Source organism: Chrysemys picta, chromosome 21 (genome assembly GCF_011386835.1).
Source record: "Chrysemys picta bellii isolate R12L10 chromosome 21, ASM1138683v2, whole genome shotgun sequence".
Classification (NCBI taxonomy): Eukaryota; Metazoa; Chordata; order Testudines; family Emydidae; genus Chrysemys; species Chrysemys picta.
The window spans coordinates 12,571,639-12,587,584 of record NC_088811.1 but is presented as its reverse complement, the minus strand read 5'-3'; the positions used below and the strand labels follow the sequence as shown (position 1 = coordinate 12,587,584).

The 15,946-nt window shown below is 49.6% G+C and overlaps 1 protein-coding gene across 1 annotated transcript; it reads left to right on the top strand.

The window, feature by feature from the left end:
- The first annotated feature begins 3,284 nt into the window (after nt 1–3,284).
- LOC112059406 (C-type natriuretic peptide 1-like) lies at nt 3,285–14,960 on the top strand. Its single transcript, XM_065575321.1, has 3 exons — nt 3,285–12,506; nt 13,594–13,911; nt 14,558–14,960. Exons 1-2 carry the CDS (start codon nt 12,414–12,416, stop codon nt 13,897–13,899), a joined length of 399 nt encoding a protein of 132 aa, XP_065431393.1. The 5' UTR covers nt 3,285–12,413; the 3' UTR covers nt 13,900–13,911; nt 14,558–14,960.
- Nucleotides 14,961–15,946: the final 986 nt, after the last annotated feature.

Below are 15,946 nucleotides of genomic sequence, written 5' to 3'. Positions count from 1 at the left end.
CTCGCTGCAACATGTAGGTCTTGCCTTCCAGTTCTGCTGTGCAGGGATGGTGGTGTGCAAGTCTGCAGGGTCTTTGTGCAGATGGGTGTAGGGTTGGGTAGACGCATGTGTGCATATAGAAAGATAATGTACCTCTGTGTATCATAAAAATACTTCTGGTCTCCCTAGAAGGTACTTTTGTTTTCAAGTGACAGACACACCTGCACTCACCCACCACAATTACACACACTTAACTATATCCTCTCACACACAACTCATCAACCGGGGGTGTGTCAAACTGATTCTGCCAGGAGGACCATATTACATTTTAAGGGACGGCCCAGGGATACAAAAGGAGGTCACATACTGTACCCCTCTCAAGCCAAAGCTGGTCTCTCCCTGATAATGGAAGGATTGAGGGTAGATATGCTGTAACTAAATGTTTAACTAAACATTTAATCAAGTTACTCTTGGGAGAGGAAATCAACGCAGCAATGTTTTAGACTGGTGCTATTTCTACCCTTTGCTTATTTAGCCATTTGTATAAATGGTTACCCAGTTTCCACACTCAATGATGGTGACTGCATGCACCAATGTGGCCCATAACAGCAGGCTCGAAGTACGTGAAAGCATCACTTAAAACATCATCATTCGGCTTCAGAGTCAACACCTCACTGGGCTCAATGGGGAGAGTTCACACCACTCAGAGCTATGGTCCACCTGGAGAGCACGGGGAGGTTTTCCTTTGCAGCTGTAGAGGTTAAAAAATGGAAACTTGAATTTTGCAGAACTGTAGCGTTATGAGGGGCTAGATTCAGCTCTCTGCCTGGATCTCTGAAGCCTGGCTAGACACACACACTCCATATAGACAAGTATCAGAGGGTAGCCGTGTTAGTCTGTATCCACAAAAACAACAAGGAGTCTGATGGCACCTTAAAGATTAAGGACTTAAAGACTTAACCCTAACCCTATAGACAGTCATTCATACAGAACACACAGCAACAGCCATGCAGACGGACTCACACATTCTTGCACAAGGCAGCAAAGCCTCGTGCCTGCCTCATTGTGGAAAGGATATTTTGATCCTAATGATACTGTACGGACCATGTTAGAGCAAAGATTACAGAAGCCATTTTATCAAAACCTCTCCAGTGTCTGGCATTTGTTTGCCTTGATTTCACAGCTTACAAAGGATGAACATTAGGCCATGTTCTCTATTTGCCAGCAGAGGTCAGCACACACCTCATTACAGACAGTGGTAGCTGGGCTAATTGCTGGCTGGCCTGAGAGGAGGCTGTGGGAAAGCTCTGCTGTCATGGGAGCGCCCCGATCAGTTTGCTAAAGAAGCCCTTCTCCTAGCTCAAACCAGCTGGGATTCCTCAGGCCAGCAGACTTCCCATGCTCCACCTTGCTCCCATTGAGGGCTATGAGCTAGGCCCACGCCAGGCTGGCTCGTCTCAGAGGATGCTCGGCTGTACTGAAGACACACTTAGATGTTCAAGAGTTCCAAGAACACGGGGCTCAATCCCTCCTTCCCCTGAACTGACTGTGATCAGTGTGTAGCACGGGGGCCGGATAAACACAGCAGGACTGGAGGCCCCTCCCCCATCAAACAACACCACAGATAACGATGTAAAAAAAAAAAAAAAAAAAGGGGGGGGGGTGAACTGGCAACACCAGATCATCCTGAGAGCTTCTGAAGATTACTGTAAAAGTCAGTGGGAAATGGGTGGCTGGCTGGCTACTGTAGCTTTAAGAGCTGGCTTATGGTTATACAAGTTATAGGTGGTGGAGAGGGGTGGGGGGAAATAAATAAACCAGGTGTCCTGATCAAATTGCAAAGTGACCACTTAGAACATGCCAGCCTGGGAGTTCCTCAGATCCCAGCTTCCCACCTCCAGGATGCGCCGGGAGCTGCTGGTCACCTTCTCACTAGCGACAGACCTTTGTCACAAGGTTTGGATCCACACCTAGACTTCCCCAAGGTTCAGGATCTGAGGTGCTGGGCTAGGCCAGCCTCCATTTCTCCACACGCACTAAGTCCAGCAGCAGCAGCCGCCGCTCCACCTTTCTCAGGCACCGCTGGCTCCCCACTCATTTCAGGATCCAGTGCACAGTCCTTTCTAAACACTCTCCCAGGATTTGTTCCAGCTGACCACACAGTGCTCACTTCATCCCCACTCTCCTCCCGTCTCATGCTCACATAGCATGGGCCTCGGTCTCTCCTTGCACACAGGCTTGCCACTTGCTGGTCCAAGAGCCTTCTCCAGTGCAGCTCCTGCTGTCTGCAACAGCCTTCTCCCTCTCACCGAGAGCTACCTCTTCTGTCCTTTGCTTTACCCTGTTCCCTGCTGGTATTTAGCACTGTGACAGGACTATTTGATGCCTTCTTCTCTCAGCACTCCGGGGCACAGTTTGCTGAGCAATGGTAAACACAAGGCAGTTGGACTGTGTGTACTTGGGGAACAACTGAAACATTCATTTGAACGTAGATGTCAAAAGGATTTAGAATGAAGTTTTAGGCACAGGTTTGGCTAGTAGGGGACTAAACCAGGGACCTTAACCGTGAGCTGCTACCACTTACTGAAGGACCAGTCTATGGAAGGAGGGGTCTCTGAGGGCAGGTCTTCACTATGGGGGGAGTCGATTTAAGATACGCAAATTCAGCTACGCAAATAGCGTAGCTGAATTCAACGTATTGGAGCCGACTTACCCCGCTGTGAGGACGGCGGCAAAATCGACCTCCGCGGCCCCCCATCGACGGCGCTTACTCCCACCTCCACTGGTGGAGTAAGAGCGTCGATTCGGGGATCGATTGTCGCGTCCCGACGAGACGCGATAATTCGATCCCCAAGAGGTCGATTTCTACCCGCCGATTCAGGCGGGTAGTGTAGACCTAGCCTGAATCCCCGGTCGTCGGCAGGCAGGATCGAACCTCAGGGTGGGGAGCTTAGTGCATGAGCTTTTATTGCATGAGCTAAAAACCATACGGCTGTTAGCTAAGGCTGGAGAGCAAACTCATTAATCGCTAAGTGCTCTGGGTGCCACTAGATGGGACAGAACACCACAGCCAGAAGGTGTGTGGGTTTAGGGTGACCACACAGCAAGTATGAAAAAAATCGGGACAAGGGGCGTGGGGGGGGTCATAGGTGCTTATAAAACACAAAGCCCCAAATATCGGGACTTTCCCTATAAAATCAGGACATCTGGTCACCCTATGTGGGTTATATATATACATATATATATATATATATATATATATATATATATATACACACACACACACACACACACACCCTAACCAAATAGGTCCTCATTTCCCTCGTGTCAGCCAAATCCCAGCACGTGGCAAGCAGGGGAGCCGGACTCCGATCCCACTTATACCAGCACGGATGAGGAGTGACGCCCTTAGCGTCAGTGCACTCATTTTGCTTTCGCACCAGCCTGGCTGAGATCAGGATCCGGCCCAAGGCCTCTACCAGCAAGAAGAGCAAGCGGCAGGCGGCCCTGGGAGAGCTGTTGGATTAGAACCGAGCGCGCTCAGGACTTCGTTCCTTAATCCCGTCTCCCCGCTGGGCTTCATGAACGTCAGCACAATGTGATAAATGCATCTGACAAACTGAATACAAACCCTTCGCCATCAAAACCCAATGCTCCAGAACCACCTCTGACCTGCTGTTAAATGCCAGGCTGGCAGCCTCCTCCTCCCCGGGCGGCACTGGCCCCTCCTCACTTTCAAATGCCAAGGAAAGGTCCTGGAAGGGAACGCCACCAGGGACATCAGTGAATGCCAGTGATGGCAGGGCAGAAGGTGAAGTGCAGTCTATGGCCACTGGTAAGGGGCATTCATATCTCTTGGCCCCTGTTGTTTGCAGCCAGCAATCCCAGAGCAATTACTGCAGGGAGAAGACCTTTTTTAACAATGTTTCAGAGCTCAGACATTGTTATCTACGTTCCCCATGGCCAGGGGGAGTTTTCCCTAATGGGAAGGCAGCTCCCGACCAGTCTTTGCAACGGTCACTGAGTCACAGCGTTCTCTGCTCCTCACCTTGACGGTGTTTGATCTGAGATACTTCAGCTCATGCAAACTCCCCAACAGACTGTATGGAAAGGACAGAACCGCCCGACTGGCTCGCTCCAGTCAATCTCTACCATTGCTCTAGTTGGATCAGCACATGCCAGTCGCACGGGCGTTATACCCATCAGGCAGTAGAGAGCGAGGGGTTGTCAATCAAGAGGGGTGGGGTCTGGAGCAGCTCCATTACAGTAATAGGAATGACTCCCTATTTACGCTGGGGGGGACTGAGCTCAGATGGGGCGTGAGACAGCAGCCATCGCAGAGTCTCAGTAAATTCGCAGGGCAAAGCAGACGTCACAGCAACACAGGAACAGCCACGTTGTCTCAGACCAATGATCCATCACGTTCAGGGCCCCGTCTCTGAAAGTGACCAGGACTAGCCGCTTCAGTGGCAGGTGCAAGAAACTCTGCGGAAGGCAGCGATGGGATAAAAGTTTCTTCCTGACAGGTTGGTTCATACTCCGCAGCTGAGGATTGTGACAGTCCAGAGGAGATCAGAGGCTGGCTCCCACGCTAGGCGGTCCCTGAAATTCTTGAGGCCTGGGCCAAGTTCTGCTCTCAGTTACACTGGTGTAAATCGGATGGGGTTACTCTAGGTTTACATTGGTGCCAGGGAGCTGAATATGGTCCTGGATCTGCCTTTGTTTCAGGAGAGAGCAGCGACACCCTGCAGGCACCCCGCTCTGACAAGCCTGGGCTGTCAGCGCAGAACGAAAGGCGAAGGCAACAAAGTGACAGAAGGGCCAGCCGAGCGCCTGCCGCTGGGTAATTACCAGCCGAGTGCGGGCGCGTGATGCTGTGCACTGAACCCTGGCCCAGCCCTGCCCCCAGACAGCTGGAGAGGGCAGCCAGGTGAATGCTCAGATACTCAAGCAAAATGTTAACGTCTAATAACGAGGGGCCCCTCCTGCCAGCTTCCATCAGGGAACTGGCGCTCCTGCATTGATGGAAGCTCTGCAAACACGTCACTGCCCTTTAAGCCGGCTGCGGTGAGCCAGGAAACGCAGGCAAGACCCATCTGGGGGAGGCTGCAGGGGTCACTGAGCTAGCAGAGAGGAGGATAATGAACAAACCGCCTCATTGCTCAAATGGGACCAAAACGCATTAGCCCAGCACACGTCTGAGCACACCGCTGGCTTCCAGCCTTGGATCCCAGCTCCCTCCCAGCCGACCCTTGGTGGCTGGGACAGCAATGCAAGAGGAGGCCTATTACTAATCATCACACTTCGCCTGGTCAATAGGGCCTGTCATGCCAGGATCTCAAAGCACTTTACACACATTACGCAAGCCTTACCACACTGCTGCAAGGTAAGTCCGGGCCATCATCCCCATTTTACAGATGGGAAAGCAGAGGAGCTAAGGGACTTGTCCAAGGTCACATGACCAATCTGTAGCAGAACTGGGACTAAACTGGACAGGTCCCAACTCCCAGTGCCTTGCTTTAACATCTAGGCAATGTAGTCTCCAGAGTCTATGCATCGGGCCAGCGGTAGCCTGAGCATTCATGTCACCTGCAGAGCTGGCTCTGTCTTTGCAAGATGTCGATTTTTTTCCCGTGTCCCTCCTCCCCGCCGGTTTAGGAAGAGCACTGGGGGGCAGCTGTCATGAGCAGAAAGAACAAGCAAGGCAGCCTTGCCCAGATCCAGTCCCAACAGGCTTCTATTGTGCTCAGTACAGATGTGGTTCACACAGAGAAGCAGCAGCCCATGCCACTTTGCCCCCAGGGGGCTGACTCACTCCTTTCAGGAGCCTGGATCTCAGCTGCTAATGGGGAAAAGGCACTGAGGAGAGCAGGGAAGTATTTCTGGAGGAGACATGAGGGCGTCGGCCCATCTGCTTTTCTCCGCAGAGACATTTCCATGTCAATGGCAGAGTGAAGACACTTTTGGAAATGGGCACAAAGTCATTTAATGGCCTCCTGCTATTTCCCAGCAACCCCAAGAGTTTCTTCCTCCCTAGGGACTGAAGCGTGGTGATGATGCCTCTGTTTTCTAATTGGATCCAGCCCAGATTTCCAATGCTACTGAAGACCCAGCAGAGGAAATCTGGAATGGACAATGTATGAGAAATAGGAGATATTTACCAAATGGCTTCTCCTAATGACTTCGCTCTGGACACAGACGCTGCCTGGATGGAGCCAGATTGCCCTTTCTGTGAGGATCCAGGTCCACAGGTCTCCAGGTAACCCTCCCACAGGTTGTTAGCAGCTGGTGGGTTGAATGGCTAGTGAAACCTAGCCCTGCCAGAGGCACAGCGCACAAGAGTGGTGGCTGGAGAAGTGCCTGGCCCTACTGATTGGTCCAGCTGAGTTATTTAAGCCAGAAAGCGGCACAAAGACAAGACATCTATGCAACCAGGTGAGGTTCCTGGCTGCTACATCAGACCCTGCCTTCTTGCTTGACTCTTGAGCTCTGCCCATCTGACTGGTCCCCCATTCTTGCTTCTCTGGTTCCCGCTAGGTTCCTGATCTCTACCTCTGTTCTCGGACTCCAGCTCTGAGCCTTGGCTCAACTGACCCCAATTCTGGCTCTGACCCTCAGCCCTGGCATTTGGCCTCCGACTCTGGCTCTGACCCTCAGCTCCGTTTCCTAGCTCCTGAGTTCTGCTCTGGCCCACTAGGCCTGACAGACCACGTCCTGGTCCCCAACAGTCTCTCTCTGTCTGTTCTATTAAATGAATGGCCTGTGCACTTCACATTGCAAACTTTAAGGGACAGGGACTGTCTTTGTTCTGTGTTTGTACAGCACCTGGCGCAAGGGCCTTCGTCCGTTACTGGGCCCCGCAATACAAGTAATTAAACAACAATGTGAAAGATGACAATTTAAAACTGTATTACAAATACCTCAAGAATGGCCAATGCTCTAGAGGACGCAAGTCTTTGAATAGCGTTGTAATGGTTTTAAGGACATGGACACTGGCGAATTTTGTCACATTACTGATATACATGTGGATATGCAATAATATATACGCACCTACCCACCCACCCAGGACATTTTCCCCCTTAGCTGATAAACTGCCTGTTCTGACTAGATTCTCTTTATACCCCCAGGCCTGCTCTGCTTCTGTTGCTGGACCTCAGCAGAGCTCCACAACTTGACACTAAAAATAGAAAATGGTTCGTATGAATCCTTCCCACCTCCGGTAACAAATCCCAAATCTTGCATTTATATAGCACCTTCCCATTGTCTTCTACAGACTTTGCAGAGTGGACAGACTACATATAGAATTTACTTCACCTCCTATCACTATGGAATGAAGGATGGTCTTGTGGTTTAAGCATTTACCTAACATCCTGGAAATCCAGGTTCAATTCCTGGCTCTTCCACAAAATGTTCTGTGCTGAATATTTCTCAGTGAGGTTCACCTGGAGGTCTAAGAAAGTAGAGCCAATGAAGTCAGAGGGGCTCTATTGATACTGTCCTCCTACATTAAATGGTAGAAAATAGCTACCATGGCTTCTGCAAGATGGAGTCAGGACCTCCTTAATCTACCGACAATCATTCATTTTATTTAATCTAGCATAACAAGATACAAGAGCTGGAAGCTGAAGTCAGCCAGTTCAAACAGAATAGAAGATGCTAATTAACCATAGGAACAAATTCCCAAGGGAGGTGGTGAACTCGTCACGCAGAATTTTTAGATCCGAATTGGAGGTCTTTCTAAGTGACATGCTCTGCTTCAACACACAAATCTGGGTGCAATTCTCTGGCCTGTTTTTATGCAGACGATCAGACTGGCTGATTATAATGGTACCTTCTGGCCTGAATACCTGTGAAGTGCTGTGCAGCCACATCTAAGTTCAAAAGCACAAAGCAACACTCCCCAACAGCTTGGGACAGGGAGTGAAGAGGCATCTGGAACTTCTCCAGACCTGTCAAACTTTCCATTACCACCATCTTGCCCTGGGAAGGACAGATGGGAGCCTCTGAGTGGGCCAGCAATGCCTGTCTATCAAATTCTGGCAGGCGTGGTTCATGCCAAAGGATGGTCAGGTAGTCCACCTGGTATTGCATTCTCGGTCATATGAAGATTAGGAGTCCAGCGCCAATCTATCGAAGGTAAATAGCTGGTGCGAGTCACCGTAGTATTGGAGTGCCTCATAGTCTTTAGTGTATTTATCCTCACAACACTGTTGTAAGGCAGGGCAGTGCGAATACCCCCAATTCACAGATGGGGAATGGAGGCACAGAGAGGCTAAGGGACTTGCCCAAGGTCACAGGAGGTCTATGACACAGCAGAGACATGAACCCAGGACTCCCAAGTCCGAAGGCTCATACCCTAACCCTGGTCCGTCCATTCAGCTACTCCAAGGATACTTCTGACCTGTATTTACCTTCTCGAGTCCTAAAACCACCATAGAAACAATGGTGAAGTTATGCTGAAAGCCTCCTGCCATGCTAGCACCACTAATTCAGTCCGCCACGTCTAGCATTTTCATCTCCTTCCAAAGATCGAGAAGGCTGTGGCTTCGAAGCCACGTAGCTTCCTTTCTGACTGAACTGTTGCCTCAAATTCCCATGGGGTCTGGTCCTTTCCTAGGACACTAGTAACAACAAGAGCAGAGCAGATCTCTCTGGTAACTGTTCTTTGAGTGTCTTTGGGAGAGGAAGAGTGGGCAGTGGTGAAGGTAGCACTGTAATAGAGAGACAGACAGACAGCTGCTCACTCTGGAGTCCAAAGTCACAACGGAAACAGATTTTTGTCTCATGCTGCCATGGCCCCAAACTCCCAAATATTCTCTCCCACCTGTGAATGGCACCCTCCTCCGGCAGCAGATAGCAAAACTCCAGTTGGATAGGACAGCTCTTGGGTTGCATTACCCCTTGTCTTTAGCCAAATCCATCATGTATCTGAAACCCCTGCCGTTCTGCTGTTCCACGGGGCCTCTGCTTCATCCCTCCCCAGGCCTGGACGCCAGAGAGCGAATTCAGAGGTAATGGTAAATTGCAGTGTCAGTTACACAGCAGTAAGTCAGTGCAACTGACATGATGAAGGGGAATGTGGGGCTGGGGCAGGAAAAGCCGCCACCAGGATGGTGTAAGGAGGAGATGGAAGATCAATGGGAAGGGCTGCTTCTTTTACACCCTTTTCTTTCTACATCCCCACCCATCTAGGGCTAGTGAAAGGGGATGGAAAGCTAATGGGGCAATCCCCTTCCCCACCTAAGTGAGAGGGGCAAACAACAAACTACCGCTCATCCCCTGTAGAACTCACAATGCAGAGGTGCTGCTAAGGATTCAAGTCTGAAGCACGACTCGAAACCACAGGACAGTCACCGTTATTTTGATGACAATCAGACATTGTGATCTCCTATAGATATATACAGACATAGGACCAGTTTTCAACGCCCCCCCCCCCCCCCCCCGGCAAATGAGAACCAGATCATACGCAGGAGAAATGACATCTCTGACTGTCAATCTTTATATATTTGTTTATTGAAGGTGCTCAGATCCCGCCTCAAATCCTCCAAAAGGGAAAATGTTCTTGTGCCATTGTTTGCCAGTGCAAATGCTGTGGCTTTAATGATTTCTCTTCTCAATAGGGCTCAGATTAAATGTGGCTGTATCAACAAAACAACAGCCCAGAGATCTAATAACATCCATCTTCCCCCTCTGTCATAAGGGGATGCTTATAACCCTTCTCCTTAGAATACCCATTTCCAGCAAGGCCTTTAACCATTGTGTTTTAAATTGATTTCACAGAGGAATAAATGGTGAAAGCGCTGAATACATTCACACACACAGAGAGAGAAATTCCTTTCAAACATCCGGCGCCAATGCGAATCTCAATCTCGATGAAATTATGCCTAATAAAAAGCCAGATGGCGCATCATTTCCATTTTCTCCACAAGACTTCAGCTTAATGGCCCAAACGCGCTGCACAACGTGTGGGGAATAGAGCTTTGTGTGAGCTAAAGATGTATTATTCCTCTTCCAGGGAAATTTGGATTGCCTTCAGTGGGCCCAGATTTCAGGCCCTGAGAGTGGGGAAGTGGCTGATTAAATTGCTCTTCTTTCTCTGATCAGATAAAAGGGTTAATTTGGGGGTCGAAAGTAGGTGGAAAACATTCCAGGAAATGAGATTGGCCTGGGGTTGTGGTGGTTTATTAAAATGCCCTCACAGCACCAAGGTATCTGAGCACCTACTATGTGTTACAGTAGAGATACCTCCCACCCCAAACTGTAACAAAGAATCCAATCCAGCTTCAAAGGTTAGATGGAGACTCCATGGCTTCACACCATCTCCACAGAGCGATTCCCCTAGACTGATGTCTGAGTGCTGCAAGTAGTTCATGTAACTAAAGTGACATAGAAACTCTTCCAATTCGGGGAACCACCACCAGAGTTCTCTTATTCTGGATTATGATGTAGCATATTCTCAGGATGAACTCACTTGGCATTAATACGGAGACAATGATTAATCTAGAAGACTTTAGGCCTGTGAGGCTCCCATTCCCTTGCGCACCAGTGGGGTGTGTGGACAGGTATGGGTGGAGAAATCGTAGCACGAGTCCTGCCGTCACTGGGTGTAATGGAATGGCTGGGATGTCGACAGTCCACCCCATAACCCTGTTTGAAGGACCACACCCCTTGCATGGGGGAGGGGGCCAACCCTGCTCCCGCTGGCCACATGATGCCTCCGGGACCCACCGAGCTCATGTCCCGCACTGGTGGGCTTCTCTACTGCAGCCTGGAAGGGCTTGATCTTGCCCCAGTATGTGTTAGAGAGGGTCACCACCGTGGGCCAAAGCCAAAGGATGTAGGCAGTCCTCATGCAGGCAGAGCGCTCACTCGCCTTGGGACTTGGCCTGGCCTCTGGAAGAGACATGCACACAGAGCCATGTAGCAAAGGGAGCTCACCCCCACTGAGTGTGCTGGTTAAACGGGTAGCAAATACCCAACCACCTTAATTTGCTGGACTTAAGCCAACACCCAAGCCAGACTGTGTCTGGCCCCCACAGCTACCCAAAGCGGAGAGCCAGGCATCCCCCAGCTTCCACCCTCCCTGCGTAGGGGCAGCCGTGATAGGACTAGGGCCAGAACCACTCTTTCCTGTTAATGCCTCCGGCAGTGCCAGCTTCGCTAGAGGGAAGTGCTCCCCACAGACCAGGGGAGAAGAGCGTATGCGGCACCTGGGACAGAGCTGCCGCTCCAGCCTGCACTCCCAGGCAGAGACTGCCATTGCAGCAAAGCCCCAAAGAGAGAGAGAGTCAAGCACTGGAAAAGGTCCAGTCCTGCTCATAACCCTATGCTGCACTTCTGCCCTAGACGAAGGCCTGAGAGAAGGGAAAAGGCAAGAGAAGATGCTCCCAGCATTAAGGTGATTTCAGACATCCCTCAAGCATGGGGATGTTTGGATCTGGGGGTTTGAGTCAATCCATTAGAAAGAGAGGGAGCCACTTGCTGCAGTCACATGTAGAGCTCAGTTTTCATTTTTAACGCTCACCAGAGGAGCCTGTGTGTGGGAGAAGGGGCAGGTGGGAAGGGGGGTGTGTGTTTGATTCAGGCATGTCCCAGATTTAAATGCTACGCTCTTCGTGGGGAAAGTACATTTAACAAGACACCCAGGAGAACGTTTTCAAGCTGCATCCAGTCTAAACGTTCAGTGAGGAAGAGGAATGTCTTCATTCTTTATGCACAAGACACTAGGGAATTCTCTCTCGGCATTTAAATCAGGTTCTAAATTCACGGCTTGTCCCCCAAACCAGTAAGAATCTAAACGTCAACAAATGCAACTTTCTGAGACAATTGGGCATATCTGCAGGACTTGGAATTCCCTTGCACTCTCTATCAGGTACCAATGCAATTAAAAGAATACACTCTTCTATAGCATACATGTCTATGAGACCCCCAGATCTCCCAGCATGTGCTCTTCTGCCATGACAGAGTAGCCGTGGGTATGGGGGGGAATGCATTGTAGATTCTGCCTCTTTCCATATTTCTCTCTTGATTATTTTTCTACAGAGGCACAGAAAAGCAAGCGTAAGGTTTAGTGATCACCTCCGGCAACACTGAGCATAGAAAACTGACATACAGGTGGCATCAGAAGAACAGGCTGCAGATCAACAACTACAGGGTGCTACCACACAGCTTGAGGAGTGAAAAAATGCACTCCTCTAACTCTTTTTGGCTGGGAATAAAACTCCCTCCTCCCCTTGGGCTAATGAAAGCCGATCAGAACCTCTTAAACCAATCCTGGCTGTGGCAGGAGCTCAGAGGTGGCCCTGGGAGGGGTTGGGGGAAGGTATAAAGGCTGGTAGCCAGAGACACAGAGTAACATTGCAACTGGAGAGACTCGAGGGGGAAGAGGAGCCAGAGAGACGCCCCATCGCTGCAGGAGACAACACAACACAAAGATGAACCCGAAGCTTATTTTCTGCTGTGGATTTCTGCTGCTGCTTCTCCTCAGCCAGGATCAAGCGAGGGCCAAACCCCTCTCCAGTTTACAGGTAAGAGAGCAGCTGCTCATTTCAATATCACGGGGCTGATGATTCCTTGGAACTTGGAGTTACTGGCTCCAAAGCTTCAGATTAGATATGGCTCTTCTTAGCCCTCCTTGGCTGCTGGAAGATGCTCAAGAGCTTCGGGGTCATGAAGCTAGCAGACGTGGGTTACTTCACTGAGCAAAACCAAAGCTAGTCCTTGCCTGACTTCTATCTCGATTGGCTTTAGAGAATTGGAGGTCAAGTGTTGTTTGTTCCCCAGGGGTAGGAGGGAGACTGCAACATTTCAGGTCAGTCTGGGACTGGGTGAAGTCATTAAACTTCAGAGCAAAGGAAGCTGCATTTTCTTACCCAGAATATGGATGTCCTCCCACCTGTAGCCCTGCTCTGGGCACCCTCGAGTTCCTAACCTGCCTCTGTCTCTAGCCGAAGTATCTGGTTTTGGCTGCAGGCTATTAACAAGGAGGGGAATCTTCTCTCAACGGAACTGCAGAGGATTCAGTCACCTGCTTGATAAACCCAGGAAAGAAAGGGAGAGAAGGGATCCTACACTGTTAATAAAAAGCATTTTAAGCATCCCTGGTAGAAAGAGTATCTTCTAATTAGCTCACTGTCAGTCCAACATCCCTATATACCATGTAACCCTCCAGCCTCCTCAGAGGTAATCCTTCCAGCATCAGCCTAGCCTCTCTCCAGCTGTTCCACTATCTCCATCATTTGCTTACTATTCCTTCAGGTCCCCCTCCCCCTAGCCTCTTTGTTTATCAGCCCAGACACCAGGCTCCCAGCTTTAGGAGATACTCCTTTTACATCCCTCACTTTTCTTGTTCATGTCTAACTAAGACCATAGCAGTAGCCTGTAGCCTGAAGGCATCTGAGAGCTGGTGTCCAACGTAAAGCAGAGTTGGTAGTGGAGGGCAATGAGACCGGGTGATCATCATCATTACTTTGTGGATGTTTTAGCACATTTTTCCTTCCGAGTCAAGCTTAAAATGGGTTCGTTGAAGATTAGCATTGACGTAGGTTTACATGACAATAATCGAAGGAGTGTCTGAACCTCAATACCTCCCCCACGCTCCTCCCTGTCTTTCAGAGCCTGTCCAGACTGTTAGATGAAGATCTGGAGCATCCCCTGGCCTCAGAGGAGATGGACCAAGAGCGAGAAGACATGATCCCAACAGGTGCCTTTGACCAACAGGACCCTGAGCTCCAATGGGCCCGAAACTCCAGGGACCAGCCCGAGGGGGTCCCCATCAGCGACAGTACTTTCCAGAGGCTCTTCAGCGATCTTCTGGGGTCATCCAGGAGATACCGAGGCAGGAGCAAAAAGGGCCTGTCCAGGGGTTGTTTTGGTGTCAAGCTGGACAGAATTGGCTCCCTGAGCGGACTGGGATGCTAACTGTTCTCTATGGTAAGAGAGAAGCAGTGCGAGACTGTGTGTGTGTATATATATGGGGGGGGGGTATGAGTACGTAGAGGAGGAAGAGTTTAGAGCTTGAATTGAAGGAAAAGGTACATACAGCACTTGCCATCCCTCCTCCCCTAAAAAATAAATTAATTAATTAATGGAGATATCCTATCTCCTAGAACTGGAAGGGACCTTGAAAAGTCATTAAGTCTAGCCCCTGCCTTCACTAGCAGGGCCAAGTACTGATTTTGCCCCACATCTCTAAGTGGCCCCCTCAAGGATTGAACTCACAACCCTGGGTTTAGCAGCCACTGAGCTATCCCTCCCTCCTCTCAGACCCAAGGGACCAACTTCATGTTGGTGCAACTCCACAGACGTCCCCAGCATCACCTGCACATTTGGTTTATTAATCTTACACCTCCAGGGCTTTACCCACCCCTCCCCTGTCTTCTCCAAAGATGCCTCAGAGAAACCAGCCAAGAGAGGCTTTTACCAGCTCCCCAATGACGCTGGTGTAAGTCCAGAGAAGCCCCATGGAGCAGGGTAAGCGAGCAGAACCGAGCCCTAGAATAGTGAAGTCAATTAGTTCCTGTTAGTGAAACCTGGCGGACCTCCTTTCTGTCACGTATTCCTTTTGTTTCCTCGGCAGGACTAAGATTTTCAGGACCTAGAGGACCCGTTGCCTTTCAAGGAGATGTTCAGCTCAAACTGCTCCAGCTCCACTAACTCCCCTGTAGACATTGTACTGAACGAGTTCCTCCCGGGCCATCCCCCACTATACGGGACCACTAAGAAACTGGCCATTGCTACATTGTTTGTATCACAGTATTAACTTATCAAAGCAGTTATCGGTTCCATTGATTTGTCTTGGTTATGTGCCATGTGTATGAAACGGTCATTGTGTCATGGATGCTGAAAATACGCTGGTTTTCATCATTTGGTGAATGTGTCTTAAACCTCCATTCTGATTTTCTTCCTAGTTCATCATTCCTGAGGACAAAGTGTTGCCCTGATTTACATTTGGTCAAATAAATATGAACTATTCAAATTCATCTGATGGCTGGTTAATGGTTAACATGCATGTCCTGAGAGATTGTTTGCAGAAAGATAAAAAGGGATTTTATAAAAAACAAAAACAAAAAAAGAAAACAAAAAGCATTTACCTACAAAAAGGAGCTTTTGGGGTGGGGAGGAGCCCAAGAGAACACAGCATGGCTGATGCAACAGCCCTCACTGGGGGTTGAACCCTGGCCTTGTAGCACCAAAGCATTTGCCTCTATCACTTGAGATAAAGGGGTAACTCCATTAGCTGGCAGCAATAGTAGGTTGTTATTCTCTATGTGGGCCAGCCACTAGAGAGGGATGACACACTTTACAAGCAAGTGACACTGACATGAGGCTCTTTTGCATACCTATTCTAAGGAAGCTTTCACCTTCTTTGTTAAGTGCCACAGGGAGTCCCAGCTGAAATGCCTGGAGGTGGTTTGCATGTCTAAGGGTCAGTCTTGTCTAGAAAAACATTGTCCTCCTCGAAGGGAAACTCATCGTGATCCCTAGTCTTATGCATGGATCACTTGAGACACAAACTAGTTTTCTGACAAAAGTTGTATCCAAAATATACCTGGGTAGGCTCTTTGGTGCAAACAGTTCAATCACTGAACCTAGCCCTGTTTTCCTGTGCCTCAGACTATGTCTACACTACAGTCTGTCGCAGAACTTACGTTGCTCAGGGACAGGAGAGCTTCTCCCAATGACATGGCTTCTGCTGTTCGCAGAGGTGGTTTTATTATGCCAATTAGAGCTCTCCCCGTCAGCACAGAGCATCTTCACCAGACACTGCAGCACTGGATGTGTAGACATGCCCTCGGACTTGTTCATTGTTACTCGACACATGGGGTGTAGTTCAGTCCCTAGGCTGCTTGCCAAGGAGCTGACTGGGCAGCCCCGATGCTGGTGAGCCATACCACGGATGTTACTGGGACTACTCATGTAGGAACAGGGGTCACATAATTGGGCACAGCCTGTCCACTGCCTGCCA

Excerpts from the sequence above, each read along its gene's own strand:
- LOC112059406 (XM_065575321.1), top strand. The coding sequence starts at position 12,414 with ATGAACCCGAAGCTTATTTTCTGCTGTGGATTTCTGCTGCTGCTTCTC. Across the intron at positions 12,507-13,593 it reads AACCCCTCTCCAGTTTACAG|AGCCTGTCCAGACTGTTAGA; the intron begins GTAAGAGAGCAG and ends CCTGTCTTTCAG.